The following is a 16,822-nucleotide window of genomic DNA, read 5'->3' on the forward strand; positions in this document are numbered from 1 at the left end:
ATTAGATAGTCCCACCAGGCATACTAGCAGGCTGAATCAAACAATCAAAGTATTTGAAAGAAAACAAATACTATTTGAACCCAGGTATGTGTCCAGCTGCAGACTATGTGATGTGAACCAACAGAGAAAAGGTGAGAGAGAGAAAGAGAGAGAGAGCGCGCACCACCACCAGTTTGGCACGCGACGATGGCAGGATGTTAAGTCATGGAGCTGCAACACAGTAAAAGCAGTCTGCAAACAAAGACTCCCTTATCCCTCTCTTCTACACCCGACCTCTTGTGTTTCATGTTGTCGTGGCTTTACTGGGCTATAGTACACAATGGCCGCACGGGCCCTGCCAGAGGGAGTCTGGATGGTGAAAAGAACACAAGCCTAGAATGTGTTTGACATGTAGTGAGATGTAAATATTGTACAGTATAATTGTCACACACACCCAATTACCAGAGTGTGTGGGAGGCTATAATTATAATTATATACAGTTACATAATCTGTTTACCACAGACTGCATATATATACAGTACATACTGCAGATATACATAAGAGAACACTGCATTTGTCTTATGACCCAAAGTAGCACCAGATGACATAGTGAGAGAATGGGAGAATCGGTGAATGAACAAGTATTTAAAAAAGCTGTCCCTGTGTGTGTATTTATAGGAATGGAGGGTGTATACAGTTTTAACACGGTTAAAATACTGAGATTGAAAGGACATTAGGGACTGTGGGAAAGTATAGTGAGGGCAAGCACAGGGGGAAATTGTAGTACAGTCAGTGGTGGAAAAAGTACCCAATTATCATACTTGAGTAAAAGTAAACATAACTTGATAGAAAATTAAAAGTCTAAAAGTATTTGGTTTAAGTATCAAAAGTATATGTAAATGTATAAATCATTTCATATTCTTTATATTAAGGGAACCAGACAACATGATTTTCTGTTTTTTTTTATTTACAGATAGCCAAGGGCACACTCCAACACTCAGACATAATTTACAAATCAAGCATTTGTGTTTAGTGAATCCACCAGGTCAGAGGCAGTAGAGATGACCATGTTCTCTTGATAAGTGTGTGAATTGTACCAGTTTCCTGTCCTCCTAAGCATTCAAAATGCAGCAAGTACTTTTGGGTGTCAGGAAAAATGTATGGAGTAAAAAGTACATTATTTTCTTTAGGAATGTAGTGGAGTGAAAGTAAAAGTTGTCAAAAATATAAATAGTTAAGTAGAGAGACCCCAAAAACAGACTTCATTAGTACTTTAAAGTATTTTTACTTAAGTACTTTACACCATTGAGTACAGCAGTGGTCAGACAACCTACCATGCCCTAACCACCGCCCTACTTGTACCAAAGGATCCAAATCCGTCAACTGGGGTCAGAGTTGACTCTCTAGTAACCCCACCCCCAGATGTTTAAGTGTCTTCTCAAGCCTCTCAGTCTCTAAAGAGTATACAGTGTGATGTCTGGCAAAGCGAAACCAGCTCCTCAGTTTCCTACCGCATAGAGACCAACCTTAGTAGGATTTCTGCCTGTTGAAAACAGCTGGGAACTAAGACCTAAAGTTTTTTTTTTTTGTGTCAAATTAATTTTATCTTATAATAACCATGTAATTACAACACTTTAATAACATGTTAGCTCTGAGATTCTGTGTTTGAGAATAACACATACCAGTACTGATCCTTTCAATTTTGAAGGAAAACTGTTACAAAACACACAATTCAATGAAAAATGTAAACAGGGCAGATCATTTAGCATTCAACGTTATTGCCTAAGCTGCGAGTAATTGTGGTTAATGGTTCTGTATGTCATATATAACGATGATCAAAGTCCTTTAAAATTTCGACAGTAACCATTATGGCAATTACTGTGTCTGAGCCAGAGTTTCCATGTGTGGGTGTAAATGGAAGAGACACTTGGGGGAATTGAGAAGGTTCAGTTCATTTCTTGTAACTTGTCTGGAACCAGTTCAGAAGAGTCATCATTGCCTTCAGCGCTGACTCCAACAAGTTCATACTCAAATTACGCTGAGATTGCTGAATACTGAAACATTGGTCAATTGCAGAATGCCAGAATAACCCAAAGAGACATTAAGCACACTTGAATATCATAGTAGTCTTGAACAACCTTGTCAAACGGCCTCATTCAGCCAGCAGCGTTCAAAATACTCTGGTCTGGAAAATACTGGCCTGATATTATTTATATGTTAGTGTAAACATACCAACCAATAGAAAGATTCATCTTGATGTCTGAAGGGAAAGGCTCTTAGACCGTATATAAATGCCTTTCTAAGCAGCATTGGTAGACAGATCATTCCCAGATAATGATCTAATACCCACCATTTTAGCCTTTAACTACCAGGATATAGACGTTACCATTGTATCTATTGACATCAGATCTGCAGTAACTATCCTGGTTAGCATAAGTCCCACACCCCAAATAGGCCTCTGTGCCTCCTATACCTCTGATACTAGATATCAACTCTTTTGGAAACCTATCTAAGCAACCTGATAAATGGAAATATTATTTTCATACAGTAGCACATCCTTTTTTAAAGTGCACCCTTCAACAACATACTTCCAGCAATAAATCTGTGAATATTTATGGTCTAAGCCTTGGTAAGATAAAGCAGAAGATCAGATAACCTTACCCTCTATTAATCAGTTGCCACTGACAACCAGGTATATTTTTAGTTAAGTGGCACTTGACCAAGAGGGTGATAAGGTAGCTGAAACATCTATGGGATATTTTAGCCATTGTGTCCCCTATAGGCCTAAAAAATCATTAAAGAAGTGTGTTCTTTTGCATGAACACATTGTTATGTGATGAATATGGATGTCTTTATGCCTTAACTTATAAAGTCAGTGACACATTAAACATCTGTAAAACCTATCATGTCTTAATGCTTTGACACAGACTCATTTAAATCCAACGCAGGTCATGGTCCTCCACTGGTAAATTCCCATAAGTCTATGTATGGTCACTTCTCAGTGTTGGGCAACGTATTCTCATTACCTTGACGCTTAGCCTTGGCAGAGCGCGCCGCTGGGGCAGTCTATTTAAAAGGCCAGTCGCCAGATGAGCAGCGAGCACAGCGCGAGCGGTAGCAGCTCGCGAGAGGATATCAACCCGCAGCGCACAGCTCTGTTCTGTTCAAGAGGAGGATGCGCATCTTCGCTGTCATCTGGGCCATCTGCTTCCTCTTGAAGGAAGTGCAAGCGTGGGGCTTCAGAAATGGAATCTTTCATAACTCCATATGGTTGGGTAAATCATGCTTTCTTTTGTGATCTTGGAGTCATTACTTTTCCAACAAGGATAGGCTACTTTTGGAACTTTTAAGCATTCCAACAACTGCGGTTGGAAACATTGGTTTTCTGTAGGACGTTCTCCTGAAAGATTTATGTCTTGTGTTTTATAATATGGTTGTGGAATGTTCCGATGTAACGTTTAGCGCAACAATGACACTGAATCTTTCAAAAAGTGTGGTATGTTTTTTGTTGTTGTTTTGGTTGCTTGGACATAGGCCTATAAGAGGCGCCGGTTTCTTTTTTAAAATGCTATTCTAAAATGGCCCACCCCGGCCAAACCCTACCCTAACCCGGACGACGCTGGGCCATTGTGCGCCGCCTCTGGGACTCCCGAACACGGCCGGTTGTGATACAGCCCGGGATCGAACCCGTGTCTGTAGTGACTCCTCTTTGATGTGTCTACAAACTTAGGCTAATTATCATTCCCATGTGTTAGAAAAAGTTTCACTTTATATGTACACTTCTCTAACAGGTCTTTATCTTCAACATAATCTCACAATCCTGCACAACATAGGCTATTTATATATATTTTGTTGCCTAAAAACATTTAGCATGAATTAACCCTGATAACACTTTGTCTACATCATTTTTACGGTTATGTTGTAACGTTATTAAATTACACATATCACTATGATGTGTGTTTGGGTAGAGGGCACAGTTAGAGACGGACATATTTACGACTGTACACACGCATGAGCGTCTTGCAAAGCATGACTTCATTTTGTCTAAGGGACGAGAAACACACATGAACAAGAAAGCTGTGCAAACTTATGTGCAGAACATTCTTTCAGTGTTTATTTTAGGGCATAGCAATGAAAAAATAGGACAGAATGTTATATCAGACTGCACATTTCTTGTGTAAAACAGAGACGGACCCACTCTTATTACATCTGCCCTTGACACACTCAGTTTATAGACCAGTCTGCTTATTATTGTCTAATAATATTATATTGAAGACTGAATTTGGCCCAACCCATAGCTGCAGGAATTAAGGATGCTGAGGCTGCTGCAGCACCCCCTAAAAAATACACATATATATATATATATATAATATAGATATTTTTTCTCACAAAAGTAGTGCACTGGGCATTTTTATAGTCCTGTATGAGCAGACCGATATAGCCCATCTGCAGCACAGGCAAAAACTTATTTCCCAACCCAAACTACTTTCAATGGAATGTGTCGTATAGGCTACTTCTGGTCGAGTTAATGAGCTCGACTTGCCCATCAGGCCTACACACATCTGGAACACATAAACTAAACTGCATGTTTTCTGTAATATATCATGTGACCCAAACCCCCTATATCATTTGGTTAGACTAATAGTGAGACACACCACTCTCTAGGATTATAATGAAAATGAGGTACCACCTCACAAGGCACCTTGGAGGAAGAGGTTGACTAGTAGTTGCAAACATTGACTCGTACCTAACTTGGACTGCACTCCAAGTCATACAAGGTCATGCATGCCTGATGTCAAAACGGGTTCAAAGGAGGACCCCCCATAGGGAAGCACAGGAGTATGACCACTCCCGAGAGGTAGATTACAAACACTTAGCGTCTGTCCTAAGGCTTTCTATCCAACCACAACACGTTACAGAGTTGAAAGATGTTGGCCTATCCACTGTGGGTGTTTCATGTTTCTTTTCTTCCACTATGAACTTCTTAGTCTGTATGCCACTTTGCTTGTTCTAGCTCCCTGAGAAGGATTCCCCCAATCTTGTTTAACATAATATTTTCCACTTGTTTTTCTGTTGCCTGGATACGCATCTTTGTGGTTGTGGCAGTGGGACACTACACAGGCATTGGCAGCATATCTGTCTATCTGTAGTGCTTTGATAGTGATAGCAGTGTTGACTGACTGACTGGGACGTCTTTTTTTCTGGACAGAGCAAGCTGCTGGAGTCTACCACAGGGAATCGCGTAAAGGCAGATACCAGCTGACTTATAAGGAGGCCAAGTCGGTGTGCAAATACGAAGGAGGAAATCTGGCCACTTACGATCAACTGGAGGCTGCTCGTCAAATAGGTTTACAATAACTTCCCTATCCTCCCAATCCACCCAGTCCCCTCTTGTCCATGTCCTCCATCTCTCTCTCTCTCCCTCCCCCTGCTCTCTCTCTTTCTCTCTCTCTCTGTCTCTCTCTCTCTCCCCCCCTCTCTGAATTTACAAGGAAAGAGTCTGGAGGACTACAACTCAGAAGCAGCATAATGTTGCCAATTAGTTCTGTCAATGTCAATGCAGACTTTCAAAATAAGCAGTGGCAACTAATGAGTGGCCCCTGAGCCCTGAGTTTACAAAATGCCATTATCACTGTTAATTAATGATGCCTTACAGTTTGCCTTAAGAGCACTTATAATTAAACAGTTTAAATTATCCGACCATGTGTTCACTAGACAAGCAATGCCAGGAAAAAGTGTGTTAATCTTGCGTTTCTACCATGAAATCAATCAAAGTTGTCTTGCCACTGCACTACAGCCTGTTGCTCTGTGGGACTTCCTACCCTTTCCTCTTGGCCCTAACCCTTCCATGTCTGTAGATCTGAAAGGTATATAAGCAGTATACTGCAGGGGACTGTTGTTTTCACCATTTTTCCTACACTTTACAGATCAAACGTCAAAGGTTTAGGGTCAAGGAGAAGGGTTATAGGGAGTGAATTGGTACCAGCTTGAGACGTCTCCCCAGTATAGTAAGAACAGTAACACCTGCCTGGCTGGCTTATGTTAACATTGACATGGCAGACAAACTGTAGCCAGACCAGGCCCTGTCTTGGGAAACCACCACTTGTATGTTGGTGGTTAGAGCAGAGCTGCCCCATGGCCAATTATCCTAGGAGGTCTGAGTTTTTTCCCCCTGCATTTCCTGACTGACTGTGGTCCACTGATTGTGACTGGAGGCTTTTTTAGATACATTGGAGTTCATTATGCGTTACCCCCACCACCCACCACCCATCCACATCCCCACATCAATGGTCCGCTTGTAATTTCAGATGCAAAGTCAGTGGAAGGCACATTTTTGCCAGGGACCGTAGCATTTCCAAAGACAGGGTTTTGTTTTGAGAATACGAGCAAGACGAATGGCTTGTGGTGACCCAATATGGCCATGGATCTTCTGTAAGAGTGTTTTATCTGTGGTACTAAGAGGGGGATGCTAGTTCTAGAAACCAAGCTCTCTTATGATTTTACCAATATGACACTCTTAGCCCGAAACTTTGCAAATTCAGTTTCTTACCAGGCTAACTCTCTGTCCCTCATTCCTAGGTTTTCACGTGTGTGCGGCTGGGTGGTATGACAAAGGTCGTGTAGGCTACCCTATCGTCAAAGCTGGTGCCAACTGTGGTTTTGGGAAGGTTGGTGTCATCGACTACGGGTACAGGCTAAACAAGAGTGAAAGATGGGACGTCTACTGCTACAACCCCAACTGTGAGTAGTGAACAGACCTGGTTTCAAATTATACTCCAAATCATTTCAAATTCTTGACCTGTGATTGATTGAACTTGACTGTTGCAAATGGAACCAATAGCTCATTTTTAAAAGTGCAAACTTCACCCACCTGACTCTCCAGGCAGGCTAAAGAAAACGCTCAGAGTATTTGAAATATTTCAAATAGTATTTGAACCCGTCTGCTTGCATGACAAATGGAGGTTTAAGCAATCCTGGGTGTGTTGGTTTAACAGTTTAATCGACCAAGAATTTCCACCATATGAGATGAGTGTGTGGTTGAGTCAGACAGACGTTGGTTTCTAAGGGGCGAGGTTAAGGACACACAGGGTCAGAGTTGTAAAGTTGATTGTGGTCCATGACATGTAGGCTAACATACTAGTGGGACACATTGATGACTGTACATGGGCGGTGGGGTTGTGGTTTCGATAAAGACTCCATAAGGTCTCCCAACATGAGTAAGGCAGGACACTGGAGTACTAACAGTGATAACAGATAGAGTCTGACCTATGAGTGATGGGGTGATGTACAGCTGTAAACACTCCAGATGATTCACCAAAGCCTTGCAGATGAAGCGAGACCTGAATGCCTTTGAGCTGTCATGATGGACGACAGGAGGGAAAATAACACAAACAGCCAACTAAATGTTGATTCCTTTCATTAAGATTGTCTCTGACTGGGCTCATACATGGAGATGAAGATTGTTTTCTTGTTGAAAGATATTTAGCTTCCTATCCATCTCAGTATATCTGGAAAGTGTTGCAAAAGCAATATTATTAATATAAACACCCGGCATAACTGCCTGTGACATTTTTAAGAGGTTTGGTAAGGTTTCAGGAGTGGCTCTAAAGTGCTGCATCCATGCCAATATGCTACTGGAGAGAGCCAACAGAGGCTGGACTGTTTAATGGTGTCTCAGTCTTATAGAATGGTGAGGCAGATAGTTATACAAGTCTATGGGTGAGGCAAAGAAACACCGCTAGGTGTGAAGCCAACAAGGAACACTAAATACCCAATGACTGGGACTTCTTTCTAGACGATGAACATTTTTGTATTGTAGAATGATGAAGCAAAGCAACATGTTGAGGTGTAAATCCAACAAGGAACACACTGAACTCTTAATGGTCTGACTTGTCTGTAGATGATATGAACATCTAATACTTTACGTCATGTGGTAAGAACCCAGTCTTTAAACTGTAACTCTTCGGGACATACAGTATGTGGTAAGAACTTTATCCAGATATTGTAAATAACACTTATACCTAATTTTTAGTTTATCATGACAAAACAGCTGTATTGGGACCTGTCATGATGTTTTCATGGTGGGGAATGATACATGCCCACATGTTTGGAGTTGGCACCACATGTGACGACCTTACTCACCATGGAAGAGGTTGCCTCATTGGATGAGATAGCTGCCTTAAGATACTATCTGTGTCCCAAATGGTACCATATTTCCTTTTTAGTGCACTACTTTCTGACATAGCACTCTGGTCAAAAGTAATGCACTAAATAGGTAATAGGGTGCCATTTAGGGCACAGCTGCTAATTTTCCCCATAATTGCCTGTAACTTAGAGCATGTATGGTTTGCATTACATCGATGAATTGCATAAAACAACTCCTAAATACAATAATTTTCCCTTTACAAATCCAAGGGATCTAGAGCTTTTCATTTAATTTAATCCAAAATGCTCATTTAATTTTCTTCATTCAAATGACAGTCTCTTTTCCCATTTCTAACATCATTCAGTGGTAACATCACACGTGAAAGAGAACAACATAAGCAGAAATACCTATTTTAATTTATCATAATGCATATGATGATAGCACATGTAACACACTACACTGTTAGTTTTATTAAACTTGTTATGTCTACAGCATTACTATTAACAGTCTAGTAACAGCCATTGTGAAGAATATTCTCTTCACTTTAATATTTACAATCAGCTAAGGAAAGTGACTAATTGAAAGTTCTCTGTAATCTAGTTTAGTTTATTAGTTATGTTTATTATATTGTTCTTTCTATTTGATCTGTTACAGTATATCTATAATTTCTAATATAACATTTCCTCATCCTGTCTCCTCCTCTCTCATGGTCCACAGCAAAGGAGTGTGGAGGAACTCTGACAGACCAGCAGAAGATCATCCAGTCACCTGGTTACCCAGAGGAGTACCAGGATGAGCAGATCTGCTACTGGCACATCCGTGTGCGCTATGGACAGAGGATACGCCTGCACTTCCTGGAGTTCGACGTGGAGGAGGACACGTCCTGTCTAGCAGACTATCTGGAGATCTATGACAGCTATGACGACGTCTCTGGCTTCGCCGGGAGGTGAGGTTCCAGCTTTTGATTGAATGTGCCTTTGCATTAAGTTTTAGTTTGTTGAGTTTACATTGTATGGTTGATTCAGGGTTGTTACAGTCTTATCCAAGATGTCAGAAAGTTGCATTGTACTAAATTTATTGATACTCACATAGACTCATAAGACTCTCTTTTCACACAACATACTGTCATAACATAGGCTACTGTCTTCTAGTGGTGTTTCGTATGACCATTTTGTCCACATGTTACTCTACGATTAAATAAATATATTTATTATTTCCAGGTACTGTGGAGATTACTTACCAGATGACTTAATTAGCACAGGTATGACACAAACGCATTCCTATTTTATTACCATATTATGATGAATATTCATTATTATAGATCAAGAAGTTACTGTATATTTCTGGCAAGGATTAAAGCAACTTTACACAAGACGGGGTGTGTTGTGACTTTTTTGGTACGGCTGTGCTGCGGTTGTAGGTATGAGGCAAAGCCCTTTTTTAATCATCAATTGTTTATCGATTTTGAGTTATAATGGTTTTCTTTGATAAACTATGTCCACATATCAAATATCAGGACAGGAGGTATTATCAGTACTTTATACACATAGCAATATATCCATTTATCCATTTAGACTTGAAATCACTGGCCACTTTAATAATGGAACCCTAATCACTTTAATCATGTTTACATATTTTGCATTACTCATCTGTTATGTTTATACTGTATTCTATTATTCTACTGTATCTTAGTCTATTCCGCTCTGACATTGCTCGTCCAAGTATTTATATATTCTTAATTCCATTCCTTTACTTTAGATTGTATGTATTGTTAGATATTACTTGTTAGATATTACGGCACTGTTGGAGCTAGAAACACAAGCATTTCGCTACACCCACAATAACATCTGCTAAACACTTGTATGTGACAAATAAAATTTGATTTGATAAATCCACATAGCAAATATCCAAATGTCACCTTTCCCCGTTTCTCTCTCCCACAGGGAATGTGATGACACTAAAGTTCCTGTCCGATGCCTCTGTAGTGGCAGGAGGCTTCCAGCTGGAGTACATTGCTGTGAACTCTTCTCTCCACCACTTCCAGAATGACACCAGCTATTACTTCACTTGACAAATTATTTAATAGATACTTTTTTATGTTAATGTTTCCTATTGTATTTATAATGTTGTCGTTTTTACTCATGTAATTGATGTGTGTATCCTTGTTGTCATCAAGGGAAAGCAAATAAATGCTGTATTAAATGTATAACCTCACTTGTTGAATGTTTTATTTGATTTGGGTGTTGTTGAGTATGTCACTACTGTACTTCAGTGTGTCACATGTCCCTCCCGATCCTTATCATTGTTTTGGATGATCATCAAGGTTTGAATGGAGTTATTCAGTAAATAATGTTGTAGCACAATTTTGGGATGTTCAGAGAAATTACTTTTCATCAACAATTTGGGACATTGTCAATGGAAAGGCAATACACGATTCCACAGTTACCTGATTAGGCTTATATAGCACAGAGTAATAGGGAGTTAGTTATCAGTATCTTTGGATATAGGCTTTATTATTATGCAAATGTGGACTCAAATTGTAAAAATAAAAAGGGCATTTGCAGGTATTGCATTTATGCTTCAAAAATATGAAATATCCTATATTACAAGAAGAGAAAGATATATCACATTTGAAAGGGGAAACCTTTAATTTTGTGAAAAGTATATTAGGATATATTGCTATGTGTATAAGGTACTGATAACACCTCCTGTCCTGATATGTAGAATGAGGACACAGTTTGAGACGACGATCAAAGCTTTTCAAGGAACATATGATTGTGTTTCTGCTCAGAGTGGGCGGTCCGTGCGTCGGGTCATAGGTGATTTTCAGACGGCGTACTAGTTTCGCGCCAGCGTTTTCGCGGGGAGAGGAAATTACACTCGGACTCAAGAGAGAAAGAAAATACGTAAACTATTGCTGAAATAAGATAATATCGCGTATACTTGTGGTATATTATTGGCGTTCATGGTATCATTTTCTTTGATCGTTTGTGTTCTTTCAGGAATTGCAAGGTGAGGAAGTGCATTTGGCTGTGTTTTGTTTTTATTTCCGCGCGATCCGAGGGAGTGACTTGCTAGAAATAAAATACTCGTGGGCAATTGCAAGTTAGTTAGATAGCTACCTGTATTAGCTTTGACAGTATTGCCATTCAACATTATTTAGTAAGTTGAGAATGTGCGTATATTTGGTATTTTATATATATATATATATATATATATATTTTTTTTTTTGTAGATGGCTAGGTAACAAACCAGTTAGCTAATTTTGTGGCTACCTAGCTAACCAGCCCACTTCAGATAGTTTTGAGCTAATTTAAAAAAAACTAAGTTAGTATTAAGCTTATAGGTGTCCAGTCCTGTATGTTGACCAGCTACTAATCCCCTCTATTTAGAAGGGTAGCAAGCTAAGAGGATTGAAGAGTAAGTACAGTTCAGGGATGTTTTGATTCTGGCAGTGATGCCCAGCCTGACCCCTCGTACTCACATAGAAGGATACACGCTTACACATTCAACTCATAGCAACTGTGTCAAACAACATGCATATATCCAAATCATAAATATGAATCCAAAACTCATACAATAAACGGACAATTATGACCAGTCTTGCTCTACTGTAGTTATCCAGCAACCTAAACAAAAACACCTGTTGAGGCAGAGATGGTACAGTGTCTGTCTCTGCGTCTGTTGCTGGTATTGGTGAATGTTGTATTTCATGGTTTTAAGTGGATGGACATGTGGGTGGCTTTGGGTTGATTGTTTGTCCCATAAAGACACATAGAGATGAATAACAGTGTTATTATTTTCTCCTCTCTGACTGGCTGACTGGTAGGGTCTAAGGAAGGAGGATGGATAGTGGATTGCCTCAGGTTGGCTGTAGGTTAACTCTTGAGTAAAAGTAGCTAGTGTTAAAAACATCCTCTCCCAGCAGTGTTTGAGTGAGGAACCAGGATGATGGCGATGGTGCCTTCGACCAGCTCGGGTCTCCTTCCTCTGCTGGAATCTCTGGAGGATAGCACAGCTGGACAACCGGAGCAGACAGACGCCTACCTCACTATTGCCAAGTAGGTGCTTTAGTTGGACATGTGTAGCCTGTAAGGTGACGTTGTTATACCTAGATGCTGATATAAGGTCATGTCAGGTGTATTTTCTTCTCTCTAATGAGCTATGGTAGGGGGTAGATCTGTGTCTTGTGTAACTCTATATAAGATGCCTCATTCTATATCGTAAATGTACACTGTAATTCCTGGGTCTGATTTGTCTTTTCAGTCGTCTCAGTGGAGATGATGGAAAGCAATTCCTCCCTGCAGTAGTAAAGCACTTTCCACGTTTGGGTAAAACTTTCCAGGTGAGTGCTTGCTTTATGTGAAGAATATTTATACAGCAGTACATTTACATTTTTTTAACTTTAATTAACATAGGGATACTGTCATAAATGTCCAGTTGTAAAGCTATTGTCATGTTGTTTTAGACCCATATCTCCAGTCAGAATGCAGAGCTGAGCCAAGCTGCCCTGCAGGCCCTGGGGTTCTGTGTGTTTCATGTCCACGTTGTCTCTGCTATCTCAGGTACTGAACAAGTAGAACACTTCAAAGGTTTACATGGGACTAGTGTAACTGGCACAGATACGCCTAGTCCTAGACTAAGAAACAGTAATCCAGATTTCCATTGAAACTACTTTGTACTCCAAAGGTAGACTTCATTTAGACCCCAATAGAATTCTAGAATGCAGCTGTAGATTACTGAGAATGTTCTCTTTTTCTCACATTTCAAACAGACATGGCTCAAAAACAAAGAACTTGTAATTGTCATTTGTTGACGTAGTTTTAAAGAGCACAACCTCTTTGATATGACCCCACATTCATGTCAATAGGAATAACACAACTTTTGTCTCCCTTTATGTAATAACACTCACTATAAAAAGAATAACACACAACTAAAACCCTAGAGTAATTAAATTACTAACTCAAAATGTACTAAGTATAATATATTGTAAATATTATTTACATACACATATATGAAAAATAATCCATAATGTGACCAGAGTACAATATTTAGAAAGTATTTCAAAACCCACACAAAGTAGGCTATTTGATCGGCAACGATTCTTACTTCTGTAACAATGTAAAAATACAAACCAATTATTCAGACTATTTCAAAATGTAGGTAACCTATCTCAATAAGATTTAGTACAGACCAGGCCTGACACGAAAGGTAGAAATAGTAACTTTGACGACAATTCAGTGAACGCAACAAGTATTAGAAAGACAGACCGATGAAGAGAGAAGATACAAAACACAACTGTTCAGGGACAATATAAAAAAAGTACACAATTTCCCAAATAAGATTTGTAGGTTAAATTCATATCACACTGTCACTTGAGTGTTTGGATTTAGCCTACAACATGCCATAAAGCGTATTGAAGCACGGCCCCATCCTACAAAGTGGCAGGTGTATAAAGTTGAGCACACAACCATGCAATCTCCATAGACAAACATTGGAAGTAGAATGGCCTTACTGAAGAGCTCAGTGACTTTCAATGTGGCACCGTCATAGGCTGCCACCTTTCCAACAAGTCAGTTTGTAAAATTTCTGCCCTGCTAGAGCTGACCCAACTGTAAGTGTTCTTGTAAAGTGGAAACGTCTAGGAGCAGCAACTGCTCAGCCGCGAAGTGGTAGGCCACACGCTCACAGAACAGGACTGCTGTGGTGCGTAAAATATAATCTGTCCTCGGTTGCCACGCTCACTACAGAGTTCCAAACTGCCTCTAGAAGCAACGGCAGCACAAGACCTGTTCGTCGAGAGCTTTATGAAATGGGTTTCCATGGTCGCGCAGCCGCACACAAGCCTAAGATCACCATACGCAATGCCAAGTGTCAGCTGGTGTGGTGTAAAGCTCGTCGCCATTGGACTCTGGAGAAGTGGAAACGCGCTCTCTGGAGTGATAAATCACGCTTCACCATCTGGCAGTCCGACGGAAGAATCTGGGTTTGGTGGATGCAAGGAGAACACTCCCTGCCCCAATGCATAGTGCCAACTGTAAAGTTTGGTGGAGGAGGAATAATGGTTTGTGACTGTTATTCATGGTTCAGGCTAGGCCCCTTAGTTCCAGTGGAGGGCAAGACCCCTTAGTTCCAGTGGAGGGCAAGGCCCCTTAGTTCCAGTGGAGGGCAATCTTAATGCTACAGCATACAATGACATTCTAGATGAGTCTGTGCAACAGTTTTGGGAAGGCCTTTCATTGCTTCAGCATGACAATGCCCCTGTGCACAAAGCGAGGTCCATACAGAGATGGTTTGTTGAGACCCCCCCTCCCCCCACACACAGATCGGTGTGTAAGAACTTGACTGGCCTGCACAGAGCCATGACCTCAACCCCATCACCACCTATGGGATGAATTGGAATGCCGACTAGGTTTAATCGCCCAACCTCACTAATGCTCTTGTGGCTGAATGGAAGCAAGTCCCAACAGCAATGTTCCAACATCTAGTGGAAAGCCTTCCCAGAAGAGTGGAGACTAATGGCAGCAAAGGGGGGACCAACTCCATATTAATGCCCATGATTTTGGAATGAGATGTTCGACGAGCAGGTGTCCATACACATTTGGACATGCAGTGTAGCTTGTCTTTGTATGGCGGGAGTGAGACGATCAAGTGACAGCATCGCGAGTGACGCATAATGTTGCCTACAATTCTTGTTTTCTTGCCTGACAGCCTAACTACAGAGTTTGCCAGTGTTAGTTGATTAGTGATAAAGCTGGGACAGTTTCCAACTGAATTGTATCGGTAGAAACGGGACAGAACAAGCAACTTGTTACTTGGCTATTTAAACAAATATCACCACAACTCTATCATATGAGCTCCACTGCGCGGGCGTAAGCCATAACACGACAGCTAAGCTGTCAAATAATAGGAAAACAAGGCAATGTATAGCCTATAAATATCTTTACCTAGCGAACGGGACAAACCATGACTTAAGCCCAACAGATAAACACAAACTACTCTAATCTCCATTTCGGGGGCTTGTTAGCTGGTTGTCTGTATGGCTGACTAGTGAAAGTGACAGCTGAGCTCAGTATTAATTTACCGCCACAGTACTTTTCTTGCCTGACAAGCAGCGTGGGCTGTTTCCAAATGAATTACATTGGTAGAAACAAGACAAAACAGTCAACTAGTTAGCGGAGTATACACAGCTAAACACTGCAACTATTCCCATGAGACAGAGAGCAATCATTTGAGCTCCTGCTCCACTGCTGATGTGCTCACCTGGAAGTACCAAACATGATCATGACTGGATGTGCTAATCTGAGAGCAGCATCAAACATCAACAACGCCGAACATATATCTGCTGTTGACTTATTTCACTCACCTCGACATCATCACTTCCACAGTGAAAAGTCGTGTCTGAATCCGTATCGCCAACCAACATAGAATACAGCCTCTTCCACAGTGAAAAGTCGTGTCTGAATACGTATCGCCAACCAACATAGAATACAGCCTCTTCCACAGTGAAAAGTCGTGTCTGAATACGTATCGCCAACCAACATAGAATACAGCCTCTTCCACAGTGAAAAGTCGTGACCGCTCCGTCATTTTGAGTGATTAAGTGATTTTATTTATTTTAAAAGTCAAATGACAGCATGCCCTGTTTCTGGTTGATGACGTCAGCCACGGGTTGTTAGCAAGTACATTTGTCCGATATTGACACAGATATTTTTCTTAATCTATGTTCTGGAAACAAGCCTGTAATGTATGATAAGGATGACGATAATGTGATTTGTAATCCTCCCTTTCTCTCCCTTTTCCCACAGCTAATTTTGCAGAGGAGATATTGTCAGCACTTTCCTCTCTGGTGGTGAAGTCCACAGACAAGAACACATGCACACGAGCATTATGGGTAATTTCCAAACAGAACTTCCCTTCAGAGGTGGTGGCCAAGAAGGTTCCAGAGATCCTGAGGGCCCTGGAGTGTGTGCAGACGAGAGAAGACATCCAGTCTGTAGTTATGGAGCACGAGTCTCTGAATGTTGTCATAAGGTATACAAACCCACCCACTCATGTACTCCTACCTCGTAATCAATAGCTTTGTTTGGGTATATGACCCTCATTTAGGAAAGCACCATTTAATGGTTCAGCGTGACAACGCTGACACTAAGCAGGTGGATGTTACAGTACTTTACCTTGCTCAACATTCTGTCTCTGTTTTGGCTTGTGTTCATAGCTCTCTGGGCTGAAGGAGACTGTCCTGACTTTATTTCAGTGATCATCAGCACTTTCTCTGTCATGACACACTCTCTCTGTGGTCAGTTTGTTGGAGCAGGCCTCAGCCCAGATGGGTGAGGATGCAGTACAGTGGGCCAAGCTGGTCATCCCCCTGGTGGTCCACTCAGCTTCTAAGGTGCGCCTGCGGGCGGCAGCAGCCCTGGAGATGGGCCTGCCTCTACTTCTGGAGAAACAGAAGGAGGTGGCTGCCATCGTAGAACCTCTCATGTCCTCAGTGAGTCTTTTTTACTCTGTCATTGTTTTTAGGCCAGGTTACTGTCAAATCACTTTGTGACAACTGCTGATGTAAAAACGGCGCTAGAAATGCCGTTTTTAATATAATAAATGATATCAGAATGTGAAGAAACCAGCATCAAACATGCTGCGTTTGATGTGCTGCATTTCCAAACCTTCCATTTCAATCAAACGCAGCATGTT

The 16,822-nt window shown here is 40.9% G+C and overlaps 2 protein-coding genes across 4 annotated transcripts in view; both read left to right on the forward strand.

Annotated features, from left to right (window-relative positions):
- The first annotated feature begins 3,065 nt into the window (after positions 1 to 3,065).
- Positions 3,066 to 10,334, forward strand: tnfaip6 (tumor necrosis factor, alpha-induced protein 6). The gene is made up of 6 exons (XM_029711466.1): positions 3,066 to 3,254; positions 5,189 to 5,326; positions 6,559 to 6,720; positions 8,843 to 9,071; positions 9,346 to 9,386; positions 10,069 to 10,334. The coding sequence occupies exons 1-6, from the start codon at positions 3,155 to 3,157 to the stop codon at positions 10,194 to 10,196; spliced, it is 798 nt and encodes a 265-aa protein (XP_029567326.1). The 5' UTR covers positions 3,066 to 3,154; the 3' UTR covers positions 10,197 to 10,334.
- A 563-nt stretch (positions 10,335 to 10,897) lies between these two features.
- rif1 (replication timing regulatory factor 1) overlaps positions 10,898 to 16,822 on the forward strand; it is a 28,079-nt gene continuing 22,154 nt past the window's right edge. For 2 of the 3 annotated variants that reach the window (XM_029711463.1, XM_029711465.1), the window contains exons 1-6: positions 10,898 to 11,137; positions 12,054 to 12,186; positions 12,392 to 12,470; positions 12,594 to 12,690; positions 15,934 to 16,159; positions 16,430 to 16,619. In XM_029711463.1, coding sequence (XP_029567323.1) covers positions 12,074 to 12,186; positions 12,392 to 12,470; positions 12,594 to 12,690; positions 15,934 to 16,159; positions 16,430 to 16,619 — 705 coding nt within the window. In that variant the 5' untranslated portion in view covers positions 10,898 to 11,137; positions 12,054 to 12,073. Of the gene's footprint in view, positions 11,138 to 12,050; positions 12,187 to 12,391; positions 12,471 to 12,593; positions 12,691 to 15,933; positions 16,160 to 16,429; positions 16,620 to 16,822 lie in introns of all 3 variants that reach the window. The other variant, XM_029711464.1, reaches the window with a different exon arrangement.

This window comes from Salmo trutta, chromosome 24 (genome assembly GCF_901001165.1).
Source record: "Salmo trutta chromosome 24, fSalTru1.1, whole genome shotgun sequence".
In the NCBI taxonomy this organism is placed as follows: Eukaryota; Metazoa; Chordata; class Actinopteri; order Salmoniformes; family Salmonidae; genus Salmo; species Salmo trutta.